The sequence below is a fragment of the Pimephales promelas genome, chromosome 12, assembly GCF_988280905.1.
Source record: "Pimephales promelas chromosome 12, fPimPro1.hap1.1, whole genome shotgun sequence".
Taxonomy (NCBI): domain Eukaryota; kingdom Metazoa; phylum Chordata; class Actinopteri; order Cypriniformes; family Leuciscidae; genus Pimephales; species Pimephales promelas.
The window spans coordinates 4125421-4139721 of NC_142780.1; the positions used below are offsets into that span (position 1 = coordinate 4125421).

At 38.3% G+C, this 14301-nt stretch overlaps 1 protein-coding gene across 1 annotated transcript; it reads left to right on the forward strand.

Annotated features, from left to right (window-relative positions):
* The first annotated feature begins 4587 nt into the window (after positions 1–4587).
* Positions 4588–13179, forward strand: ttc29 (tetratricopeptide repeat domain 29). The gene is made up of 11 exons (XM_039651235.2): positions 4588–4647; positions 4775–4893; positions 4981–5061; positions 5819–5994; positions 6521–6706; positions 9514–9726; positions 9877–9962; positions 10046–10137; positions 12289–12412; positions 12619–12847; positions 12937–13179. Coding segments are annotated over exons 2-11 (1278 nt in total). The 5' UTR covers positions 4588–4647; positions 4775–4804; the 3' UTR covers positions 12939–13179.
* Positions 13180–14301: the final 1122 nt, after the last annotated feature.

A 14301-nucleotide genomic window follows, 5' to 3' on the forward strand; every position in this document is an offset into this window, starting at 1 on the left:
ATAGTGTTTCACAGATATATATTGCGAAAAGGATTGTTCACTTTCTACATCATATCTAACATCAATATGAGTAAGTCAACCATTTCTGGGAGTGCAGATCAGTCTTCATATACTGAATTAGATGAGCTTACTGTGGCCCTCGCTGCGGGACACTGGTGGGCGATAATGGAGGTTTCGGACCCCATACCAGAGAATTTCGAGTACGATTACTCCTTCTCAGACTATTGGGGGGAAACAGTGGAGGCAGGAGAAACATCATGCCCCTCATCCCTGGCTCATTCCCAGCACTCGGGCTTCTCGGATGCAACACTGAAGACCGCACGGGAGTGGAGGCAGAGGAGGAAGCAGGGAGCACCCTTTTATGCCAGATCCACACAGGAAGCACCTGTGCCCGGTAGATCTACACAGGAAGCATCTGTGCCCGCCAGATCTACACAGGGAGCACCTGTGCCCGCCAGATCCACACAAGGAGCACCTGTGCCCGCTAGATCCACACAGGGAGCACCTGTGCCCGCTAGATCCACACAGGGAGCACCTGTGCCCGCCAGTTTTGAGATGGAGGACCACACCTCATCCCTGGTTTTCGCAACACTGAAGACCACACCGGAGTGGAGGCAGAAGACCACAATGAATTGGAGGCAGAGGAGGAAGCAGGGAGCACCCTTTTATGCCAGATCCACACAGGAAGCACCTGTGCCCACCAGATCTACACAGGGAGCACCTATGCCCGCTAGATCCACACAGGGCGCACCTGTGCCCGCTAGATACACACAGGAAGCACCTATGCCCGCCAGATCCACACAAGGAAGCACCTGTGCCCGCCAGATCTACACAGCGAGCACCTGTGCCCGCTAGATCCACACAGGGAGCACCTGTGCCCGCCAGTTTTGAGATGGAGGACCACACCTCATCCCTGGTTTTCGGTGATGCTTCTCAGACCACAAGGCAGCGGAGAAATTGGAGGCATGGGGAATATGAGGAAGGAGAACTGAACACCACAAAGCAGTGGAGGCAGCAGACAACGAAAGGACCTGTGCCTGAAGGGTCCACACAATGTATGCCCGTCAGGTCCCAACAGAACTCTTTCTCTGATGCAACAATGGCCATGGACCAGAGGAGAAAGTGGAGGCAGAAAAAGCCACAGACAGCATCCCCAAAGGAAGCACCTGAGCCCATTGAGTTCCTACAAAGAGGACAACTGATCCCTGAATATTTGCCTCCACAACTGAAAAAGGGATCTTTTGAAACACCCACGTCCATCCATTCTCCACAGAGAGCACCAGTGGCTGCCTCACATGGAGTACCCATGCAGGACAATATCTCGAAGAGGCAAAAACTAACGGTCCCTGAGCCTGAGATAGTGCCTGTGTGTCGTGCACAGGGAGCACTTGTTCCTGACAAGATCCCTGAGAAGAAATATTTAAAACCCCTGAGCTGCAGAGGCACCATTTGCAAAATGCCCCAGTGCGTGCGTCTTCCACAAACCGCAGGATCCCTATGCAGCAGAGGGAGAAGTTGAGGGAACAGTGGAGGCAGAGGCGGAGGCAGAATAGCCCAAAGGGAGCCAAGACCCAACAGAAAAGACCTGCTTCACCCAGGTATCCCGAGAGAGCACCCATGAGTAAGAGGGTTTGTCCACGGAGCACAGAAGCTTCTGTAAGTCCCTTATACATCTTATTTTTACTTATTTTAAAATGTATTCAAACAAATTAACATTGCCTTTAACTATGCTACTCTGTTTTCTAGGTCCTCAATTTAAAATCCTTTTATGTTTAAAATTGATAAAAATATACACCCTTTAGATTTAGTTTATGAAACCTCCCAGCATTGCATGACTATATCTATTCTTTCAACAGGACAACGGACCTCCACAAAAACTTTGCTTGGAACTGAAGCGCTACACCCATCAGGACCCTCAGAAATCCCTTCACAACCAAACCGGAGAAATCGGGACAGACTTCAGCCCAGGTTCCAGCCGAGCATTGGTTAGTTAGACCCTCCTATCTCTCAATTTTACTAATTGAGAGATAATTTAATAATTTAATCTGGGATGATTTTCTTTTTTTTTTTTTTTTGCATAAAAATTCCTGTTGAAAAATTTCAACTTTGCCATCAATTTCCACAACGCTAAAAAATATGAGCCTGCCTGCGACGCACAAATGGATTCAAAGTGTTCAAGCCTATGTGAATGCAGCATAATGATGTACCTTTATACCAGTGATCTCAAACTCAATTCCTGGAGGGCCACAGCTCTGCACAGTTTAGCTCCAACTCACACCTGTAAGGAAGTTTATTGTGATCCTGAAGGCCTTGATTAGCTCAATGGATCTGGATCAGGTGTGTTTGATTAGGTTTGGAGCTAAACTGTGCAGACTTGTGGCCCTCCAGGAATTGAGTTTGAGATCACTGCTTTATACCTTTCTGGGGCTTGAAAGTGGTAGTTGCATAGACCGTCAATGGAGGGCAGGAAGCTCTCAGATTTCATTAGAAACATCTTCATTTGTGTTGTGAAGATGAAATAAATTCTTATATGTTTGGAACACCATGAGGGCGAGTAATTAATGACAGAATTCCATTTGAATTGGTGAATTTGGTGAACTAACACTTTAAGAAAAAATTTAGACACCCACCTTAAGAAATCTCCCTAATAGTCAGCCGCCAGAAGAATCTGTGTTCCCTTCTTGTGGCTGTGATGTTGGACAGGCAGATATTTCCCAGTCTGTGGAGTCTAAAATTTAACAGCAAGAAAACATCTACCTGTCAAGTCATGAAAACAATTGGTTTGAAAACTAATTTTAAGTAAAAAATAAAAATGACTTTTGTAAAGTTATTTGACTGAACAAATTCAAAATGAGTGTTATGAAACACAGAAAAATCTTAGATATACCAAATAGCAACAAAGCTATGATTATTTTTTTATGTTTGTGCCGATGATTCTCTCATGTTATCTGTTAAATCTTACCATCACCAAGTTCTAGTCTGTACAGTCTTTAAACACCAAGCCTGGTTAGCCTTAGCCACTCGGTGCATCATAGAAATGCTCCTAGAAAACACAAATAGCTAAATCAATAACTTACATTTAAACATGAAAGCATAACCACCCAACATCAAAAGTTATTCTGATAAGTACATTTTGCATAAATATTTAATCTGAATGAATTAGTTACCCATTATAAGAAAATTGGTCCTCCAAAAAAGGAAATAAAGTGACAATTTCACGTGCATTGTTGGTGCAGTCTGTGGAGTCGTTCTTCTGTTTTTCAGTTAACTTACACTAGGTGTGCAAATAAACGAGAGTAAAAGATAGTTTGAGGATAAATACATACTTTTAATATTTACACGTCATAAATACTGTCATAAACAATATAAAACACGTAATGTAATGAGTTAAAACACTTACTATTTGTTTTTCCTGTTAAATGCACTCCATGTCTGCACTGCGTCACAAGTCAAAGATGCAGGCCTTAGTCTGTGAGAAAGGTTTAAGCGCGCACATCACATAAATATTGTTAAAAAACAATATAATGCCATGAAATACATGTTGTAGATTAGATTAAAAACACTTACTTTCTGTGTTTTCCTGTTAACGTTACAAGCAAACTTCCCTCGTCGTCAGCTCAGTATTGAGTCAAAGACGAATCGATAGTCGCCTTAGAGAAAATATTCGGCTCGTTTAAGCGCACAAAGCATTTAAATATCGCTATAAATCAATATATTGTTAATTAGATAAAACACTTACTTTCGCCGTTTCCCTGTTAAAAAGCAAACGAATCGCTGCATCGGGCGTCGACGGAGGTGCCCCCCTGAGAGCGGTTTAGCCATGCACAGCACATACACATTGTTATAAAACAATAAGACGTTATACAATGAATATATAAACGCTTTAAAACGCGTAATGCATGCATTTTCCTTCATGAATGCCTTGTATCGCGAATCAAAGAAAATGGCGTCTGTAAGCCTTTCGTCGTCGCGCTCAGCGAGTAAAAGTCCCGGATGTAATTCATCACAGAGAGGGTGCAGCAATTTAACAAAGTTGCGTCAAATATGTTTCTAGAACTGTGAATAAAATGTTGAAAATTGGCTAGAATATATTTTTGTAAATGTGACAAACTCTGGTAGTGATATGCATAAGAATAACTTAAGGAAAGTTTGTTTGTACAGGTTAAGAATAGTATTTTATTTTATTTATTTATTTATTTATTTATTTATTTATTTATTTTTTCAGAAAACGTTAAAGGGAAATCTAAATTCTGCATCTTATTTCACATCAATCATCTTTCTAATAGCTACATTAAGTATCCTTTCAGGTTAAGAATAGTAGATGTAGCCTACTGTGATAAAGTTTAGAGAAATTTAAGTGTATATTATATAATTATAATAAGAAGAATAAATCATTATTTTCAGGATTCATATGGAAATCAATGTCAGGGGATTTTAAAGTAACGTTAAATTGTGGTTTCTTGACATACAACGTACAAAATCCGTGCAAGTCAATAGATTGTTCTAATTATACTTAAGTCGTAAATTAATAAAAATGAAAATAAAAATGATAAACAGACAGTTGAGCGGAAGTAGTCAGTTTGGTCGCCATGGCAACGGCACTCCTTTCTGTTAACAAGTTACTGAAGTCACAAATCTGACAAACAGGTAAATCGCAGCTAACTTTTCTAAGTGAATTTACTCATGTCTGTTTTAAATTAACATTATTTGTTGTCACAAATTGTTGTTATCTGCCATTAGCGCAGTGTAAGTAATTCTAAATTGTTTTCACCAGGTTTTCGCATGTGTAATAGTAACCCGCAGCATGTCTTCAGCAGTGGCTCGCGGCTCGAGGACTCCCATCCTCCCAGACATTCATAATCCACATAAACACAGGAACACACCAACATCCAAGTAAACTATGATTATTGTCTCAGAAACTTCACTGACTTGACACGTTTTGACTTCCAACGAGATTCCGACTGTTTTTATTAAGTTTAGGTCCTCCCGGGAATGGATAAAAGAGAATCCCGTTGATCCTGCTGAAGAGAAAACACAGATCACTGAGAACGAGATTGCGCTGTAAGAAGACATGCTTTTTCTTCTTCTTCTTCTTATATAAAAAGCAATATAAAAAAGAAAAGAAAAAGAAAAGGGTGCCATGATATAATAACATAAATATCAGAATAAAGGTGCATTCAGGTAGCCTATAAAAATATTAAATATTTTGTAAAGCTCACAGATTTTTAAAGTCCAGCTTTCTTATTCAGATAGTCTCTAATACTGTTTACATACAGCCTTACTTCAGTCAACAAACTTATAAAATTGGGTTTCTGATTGATAAGCTTGCATTTATCAATATAAAATTTGCATTTATCAATATAAAATATAAAATTATTTAATTTTAAAAGCATTTTTCATCTTCTTCAGGATAAACTGTGAAACCAAAGAGTACATGATTTTACTATAAGAGAGAGACTGGTCTTCAACACTGAATATATTCATTAATAAAGTTCTGTTACACCACAGTATAACAGACAAAAGTACAATGGCAAAATAAATGCAAGGTGGATCCATGATAATTATTCCAGAAAGTACAGTTAAAACTTTATGTCTTTAAAAAAACGTGTAAAAAATGATTATCTGGAGTTTAAAAGATATTTATTTACATTATTTATAAGAAGTCATGTGTGTTTTAGAAGCACATTTCTGCCACATAAAAAATAAAATTGTAAATCGATATTAGATCATCAAAATTTAAGTTATTCTTATTTCATCAGTTCAGGCAGGAGGTTAAAAAGTGATCATTCATGATTTCACGTTTGCCGTATCTCTTAAGATTCAGGAAGCCTTTGCATCAGAATGTGTGTGTGGCGATGCTGAGCGAGGGTTTTCACCGCTCGTTCGCGGAGCTGTTTGCGCTTCTGCAGCGCTGGAAGGAAGCGGAGGAACATCCACACAAACTACAGACAATACAACACCACCTCACCCGGGCTGAGACCGCAGAAAGAGCCGGTAATTAAATAGCAATGCACATTATTGAAAACTTCTTTGCAAACATTACATGCAAAAATATTTGAGTGGTCATTCTGAATTTGTATTTATTGTCAACATTTTGAGATGTAGCCTGTTTCTTTGATTATGTGATTTGATTGTTCAGTCACTTTAATTCAGTTATTGTACAATGTGATGCATAATTTGATGTGATGCATTTGATTTAGAGGTAATAAATGACATTAAAGGCTTATTCAATCAGGTTTAGGTCTACTTTATATAGGCCTATTCTAAAAAAGATTATCTGATGACAGCTAGAGTTTACTCAATCTTCTTTTCTTAACTTTAAAACAGTAGTTACAACAACTAAACAGTTTCTAACAATTGCTACTTTTGCTAAAATATCATAATAGATATCTTCTTGAGCATGCTTATATATATATATATATATACTGTATATATAATCAGTAAATGTTCATTGGCTCTCTTCTCCTAAAAAGATGGATATTATATCAAATTTTCTGCATCCCTGTCTTTCCTGCTCTAGGACAGTATGCAGAGGTGTATGAGGACCACTTGTTTTTGGCCAGCTTTTTCACTGAGCCGGAGGACGAATGGTTGAAACGTCATTTCTCTCAGCTGGCCCTCCATTCAGCTCGCAAATTCAAAATGGACTGTGGCAAAAGAGAGGCTGAGGCCAACTTACACTTGGGCCAAGTGTATTTAGAGAAGGGTAACACTTCAATATATGGCAGTCAAGTCACCTTTATTTATATAGCGCTTTTTACAGTACAGATTGTTTCAAAGCAGCTTTACAGTAATAACAGGAAAAGAATGCAACAAAGCTTGTTTTGGCTGTACAGCAGATCTAGAAGTTCAGTGGTGATTCATTTCTTAAAAAATCATGTAAAAATCATTACTTGTTAATTTAGTGGGCGTTTACATGACACCATTTTTGACTGAAAACAGAAAACTTTTAAAGGTACAATATGCAGGATTTTTGCAGTAAAATATCCAAAAACCACCAGGCCAATGTTATATATTTTGTTTAGTTGATTACTTACAATATCCCAAATGTTTCCAAATATTTGTAAATCGTGAGAAAATTGCAATTTTTTAAACCAAGGAAACGGGGCGTGTGAGCAGGGGTGAGGAGTCGCCAGTCAATGACGTCATATGACGACCGCGTTACCCCTGGTTTCTGCCAGGTTTGACCTCGTACTGCAATAGTAACCATGGCGACAGACGTGGACAACTGGGTCGGTTATGTCCGTTATGGGTGCTTAACAGCGTGAGCGTCCCTAGCAGGGTTTTATTCAAAACATTATGGACCATGGCAAGCAGACTTTGAGACAAAAAGAGGACTAAAACAAAGATCAATGTCTTTCGGGATGCCAAGAGCTCCACGTCCGCGACTAACTTCGACTTGACAGAAACGCGAGTGTTGCATGTTACTTGAGCAAACAGGTGAGCAAATCAATGTATATAAAACTAATAAATGTTATATAGTTCAACATGATGAAAAGTTAGAATATGATCTGTATGTTATTCTCTAATGTCAATCTAGCTTAGTCTCATACAGCCAACAAACAACCTAACTAACATTCAACACACTCAAATGCCGTTTAGTGTGATAGTGAAACTGTTAGAGCAAGCGAAGCAGCGCTGCGTTACCTCAAGTTTAATTCCTCTAATAAACTGACCTGTGTGAGTAATTCAGCGTGTAGTTCGGTAGAATTAAATGTCCTTATTCCTTGTGTTGCGTGTGGCGCTGGTATACGTCTAGCAATCGCGCCCTGCTTCATACTACAGTCATGTTAAAAACATCAATGTATTCACTCATCCTTAAAAGATCCATCAGCTTGACGACAAGATCCATAATTCCGCTTAATGCAGAACATATGTCATCAATATACGCCTTTGTGATTGTAAGAGGTTAGCGACCCCTGGTGGCAAAACAATCTTGCATATTGTACCTTTAAAGGTGCCATCTGGAACTAAAATTCAAAACATATTCCATTTTCCATACCAGATGGGGGCAGTATACCTCCAGAAAATGAGTTGTGCCGCGGCCGCGCTCACGTGCACTCTCACGTCTTCAAACAACACAATCGAGCGCTTTTTTGCTCTCTTTTCTCACAAATTTTTTATTCAAATCATTTGATAAGATAGTAAAAGGTTGGAAGACCGCAGTTTCACGTGGAGCATTTGGAGATTTTTAGAGATCAGAGACTCAATGGACAACATCTCAACACTAAATGATGAAGACCGTCACATCGACGCCTGTATAAAACACAAGCGGTGCATTTCGACGATATGGAAAGATAAAACCCTGGGCTATTATTTTAAGTTTACGGTTTTTGTTTTGTTCATATTACACTTTTATTGTTAGTTTGAATTAATTTGACAGACAGCATTGGCTGATGTTAACCAAGCTAGCGCCATTCAGAGCTGACAACTCTCACGAATTCACTGTGAGACACACGCTATTGACACTTAGCAAGCAGGTTAGTTAAGATCTCAGATTCTGTCAAATTTTTTACGCAATTCAAACAATAAATACCGTTTTGGCGCTTGTACATGTTACACGACAGATCCCTAGCGCACGTGAACCGATCATCTCTACTAGCTAATGGAAAAAGAACACAAACACTGTTGAAAGATACAGTATGCTACAACTTACCAGAATATATTCCTCATGCATAATATCGACCAATCATTTTTTGAACTCTTCACTGAACTGAAATGTAGTAGTGGGCTGTATTTCCACACAACTGACATCAGGTTCAAGTACACACACACACAAGCCGCACGAGTTACTCGTGCACTGCAGTTTGGCTGATGTCAATGTTGCCCGCCCGCATACCGCCTCCCATGGCCGAAACTGGTATTACGACACCTGCCGGGCCGGGGCTAGTAATTTAGCATGCTAATTCAGTTTAATATCTCAGCAGCACTATAACTTGTCAGTTTTTTAATGACATCATTGCACTTATTTCTTCTCATTCTTTTGATGCGTGTAGCTCATTTTCTGTATATTTTTATGTCAATTATTACATATGGCACCTTTAATGCGTTCTGGCTGTTCATTTACATGACATATCTATCTATCTATCTATCTATCTATCTATCTATCTATCTATCTATCTATCTATCTATCTGTCTGTCTGTCTGTCTATAAGAAATAAAATCCTTTAAGCAAGGTTTTTTGTTTGTTTTTTGTTTTGTTTTTTCAAAGCCAACATTTAAGGTTTGTCTTGACAAACAGTAATATATATATATATATATATATATATATATATATATATATTTTGGGGGGGGGGAGGTCAAAATACATAGTATTACAAGTCACACTGCAAACAATCCTAAGGTAGACTAAATATAATTTCTTATGTCTTACTTTTGATTGTGGAGAGAAAAATTACCCTTTTTGTAAAATTCCCCCGAACAGAAGAAAAAGAGCTAGGTATATAAAAATGACTGACGATTCTCAAATGCTTCACTGATTAATTGTAGCAATGCTGTGCATGTGCGTTGCAGGTCAGCTTGAGCCGGCACGAGAGCGTTATGAGGCCGTTTACCACCTGAGCATGGGCCGGCCATGGCAGGACACCAGCGGGCGCATGCATCACTCACGCTCATGTGACGAGCTCCAGAGGGTGTATACACTGCTGGCACAGACACTGCTTCAGGACCAACACTATGCAGACGCCATTAAGATGTTCAATAAGGCCTATGAGATGGCTAAAGAGTGTATGCACACCCACTTCACTCCTTCTGAATGTTCTTAATTAGCGTTTCTTTATTAAATTAGAATGACGACCTCCTGAAATAAAAGCACATGTCCCTTAAAGCACAGTTTACTCACTCACACCCTTTGTTTCGACTCCTGCTGACTTCTAGCGGGAGACCGAGGACAAGAAGGAGAGGCAGCCTATCGACTGGGCCTGGCCTATCAGAGCGCAGGAGACCAGAAGACTGCTAAAGAGGTCCGTGTAGACTACAGCACTCACAAACTCTGTTCCTTCATTCTGAATGATTTGATCTTTGAGGTTTTTGTTGCTTGTGTCAGCTTTTTAGCGTGTATATTGAGATCTCCACAACACTTGAAAACACAGACAGCCTGGGAAGAGCATATGAAGCCATTGCCAAATCTCTGGAGAGGTAATGCACACACGTTCATATGTAGTCGTATACACAATGCAAGTACTGTATACATAGAACGGGATTAAATTTGCTGTGGATAAAAGTCGAATGCATAAATGTAAATGGTATAATGTGAAACTTCCTAAATGAGGAATGTGATAGAGCAGACAATTAGATATGTGGACTTTTGTAATTATATATCATAACCAGGCCTCTTTTTCACTGCAGGTCTTGATGCCCAATTCTGATTAGTTGACTAACCAGCTTACATCTTCTTTTAAAAGTGACTCAACTCTGATATCTGCATTTACACTATACATTTAGCGAAACAACCCAAGGTAGATGCACTGACCTGGAAAAGCTTAGGCCGAAAAGGAAGTAAAAATGGTGTGATTTACAATGGATATAAATAAAATGATAAAACCAGCTTTTTTTAAAGGTCAGCAAAACATTGAGTTGAGACTTTCCTACCAGACTAATTGTGTTTTTCGCCACAGTCGCTTTTTCAACGACGCACATTGACAGAGGAATATCCGAGCTTACATGCCAGACGCCATTGCACATGTCAGATTCATATCATATATTTCCACATGAGGCCTGAAACCATGTGCTTATCTGTGCCACTGGGAGGAGAAAAATCTGAATTGTGTCATTTGAACCATGTAATGAAAATGCGGCCGTACGACGTGTCCTAACGAGGACTTTTTGTCCGGCAACACGCGACGATTATATTTTAGAAGCGATTTCTATTTCTTGGATGTCACAGAGAACAGAAAGTGTGATAACCTCGGGTAGACTACTATTTATGTGCTTCGTTTAATGTTAAAACCATCTGTGTCAGTTTTAATACAATTTTGTGTCTTTTATAGCCATACTAAACAATTCACCTCCGATCTTTAAAATAAATAAAAGTGAGCAAGAACGTTCAAACTATCAACTCATTTTTAACAGATATTCTGTGACAACGATTGTTTCAGTAAGAGTAACAAGTATTAGTGTTAAAATGGTGTAATATTCATGAATGCTGAAATTCACATATACATTTTTGGCACTTTTTTCGCCTATAGGAACAGAGAGGGGTACTAATTAGGGTTAGTCTGCCCAAGGCATAACCCTGCTTCATATTGATACACTGCACATAAGGCATATCAATGTTCTATGAAAACTGTAATTTTTTTGTATACAAGAAAACTGATTTACAGTCAAAAATAAATTAGACATTATTTTTTTACCAGCAACATATCTAATTTTTGACAAAAGCTATGGCCAGTTCCACAACCCATTATGCATCGATCAGTATAGGAACACCTACAAACAACCAACAGCACAAAAACTTGAAAAAGTTAAAAAAAGTTTGTGAAAAAAAAAAAAAAAAAAACTAGTGCAGGCAATGGGAAACTTTGGTCCCGTAGAGGTTCGTTCCATCCCTAATCAAACACATCTTCCTGTAATTTTCTAACAATCCTGAAGTTTGGTTAGATTTGTTTAGGTGTGTTTGATTAGGTATGGAGCTAAACTGTGCTGATCTAACCTGGTAGGATTTAGTACTCTTAAGGTGAGCATGCAGTCAATCTGCACAATAGATTGCTTTAGCAGGAGAGACATAAACAGGGATTGGTTTAGAATGAGAAAGTGCCTGCCTATGCTTTTGACTCCTAGTATTTATATAAGGACCATTCATTATATGCAGTCAACAGGGTAGGCACTTTCTCATTCTAACTTCTACTTTCAATCCCTCCTTCTTTAGCCAGAAGATGGCAGTGGCACCTGCATGCAACTGCATGGTGAATGTAAATACTTTGGTTTTAATAGATTGACTTGTTATTCACTGGTATTTAGTCAATTAAAAACAGTTAATGGTACTTGGACCCTAATAATTGCTGTATGTTCTTGCTTGTGGACATTTACATTTTACATTTAGCTGACACTTTTATCCAAAGCGACTTACAAATGCTATATATGTCAGAGGTCGCGCGCCTTTGGAGCAACTAGGGGTTAAGTGTCTTGCTCAGGGACACATTGGTGTCTCACAGTGGTTTCGAACCCGGGTCTCTCACACCAAAGGCATGTGTCTTATCCACTGCGCCATGAATGTGTATATCTAGAAATCTACAATGACTAATCAGCCCCGTTTTGCTTCTATGGCTTAAGTGTGTTTGTATGTTCCAGTGAAGGCAACCTGACAGAAGCAACAGAATATTTAGAGAAGTTTGCTGAGATTTCTCTAAACAGCAAACAGGACCGAAACCTGGAGAAAGCCTACATGTGCCTCGGAAACATCCTCAACTCTAGAGTAAGGCTTGATAACTTCAACTAGCTTTGCAATTGCTTAAATCTACATATGACTTAACAAGTCATAAACACTGCTCTAAAACCTAGTGAGCTGTCTATCTAGATTCTAGACAGATGTACAGTCAGGGCCTTTGTGTGTTTTTAATGTGCCGAGATCTTAGTATTCTTATAACAAGTGTGTGTCTGTGTGCTTATTTGTGTACGTAGAAACAATATGATGAAGCTTGTGTACATTTTGAACGTGCATATGAGATTGCATGTAACCTGGCATCAGTGCCCAGGCTGCAGAAGGCTCAGGTGTGTGTGAGCAGTGCCCGTGCACTCGGCATGATGCAGACGTATCACACGATCATAGAGAATCCTGAACGCCAGAACATCCAGAAAATCATCAGCTGGAAGGAGAGACGAGAGGATAACTTCAGTGTTGCTACATCATGTGAGTGGATGCTTCTGCTGAATTATCTGCCATGTTGGAGGTTTCTGAATTGCTTTCGTGTGAAAGCTCACACTCTTTTTTCTTAACAGAGAGCAAGAAATGAAGACAGTGAGCAGTGGACAGACAAGATGGAGGGGAAATGTCTATTTGAAGGCTGAATAAAGAATTTTAAATCTGTCTTTTATAGAAGCACTTTTAAAAAGAGTAATAATTACGGAAATATAATTATAATCATAATTAATTGTATTGTTTTTGGGTAAAGTGTACTGCCGAATGCACTGACAAGCATGTATGGTAAACTAAAATATGCTTTAATGTCATTTCTGTTCAAACGTGTCACACTTGCTGTGTATATAATCCAAAAGAAAGGAAATGAAAGCAATTTTTTTTTATTTTTTAATGAGTAACACACCTGGCATAACAATATCAGCATCTATGCAAGACAAAGGACTGAAGAAACTGAGGGCTTAAATACACAAGGAATGGCAATCAAGTGGCGGGAAAAGTGATAAAAAAAGGATACTAGGTCAAACTAAAAGACAGGGACAAGAACTCAAGCAAAGCAGAAAATACATGTGATGGTATAGTACTCATATTTGTAAGAACGCATTTGATGAAGTTGCAATGTTGTACATTTAAAACTTTAAATGTAAAATTAACATCATTTTAAATAATGTCAATGAAGTAAAATTATAATCAAGTACTTACTTTAAATGTGCTTTAGTATGTTAGTCAACGCATCAAAATAAGTGCCATATTTAAAGCTTGACAAAAGATTGTTAAAACATAATGACTTGAAATTTACTTTAAAGTTTAGCATGTGTTCGATGATGATGCATCAGTCAATGTGTTATTTCAGGAAATAAATGAACTGATATAGTTGTTATAGCACAAAATGCTAAATATTAAAAGAGGGCACAATTAATATTATATTATCTGCAAGTACAATTTTTTTTTAAATATTCTTTTAACATGTTAATTACACATTCAAGTGCTGTTTAAAACATGACTTTCTCTTATAGACCACAAAATGAGATGTTAAGGTACACCCATATTTGTGTATAAAACCTGTGTTTTCATGCATGATTTTTTTAACCTATACTGAAACCACTCCATAGATGCCTAGTGGCCTTTTTTTATAATATCCTATTACTCTTTGCACCGCTGTTAAACTTTGTATCATTATCTTTTGTGCAGTGAATGAAGTAAACAACCTGCCAGTTCATTCTGATAACACTTTACCGTATACACTAAAAGCGTTATATAATAATCGTTAATGGCTAAACCCTCTGGTGCTTTTTGCAAATAAAATGAAATGAATGTACTATATTTTAGTTCCATTTTTATGTCATATTTTGCATTTTTAGGGGATTTTTTTGTAACTAAATTACATTTATGGACTAGTTATGTTTTTTATTTATTATTATTAATCACATTTTGAGCATATAGATATG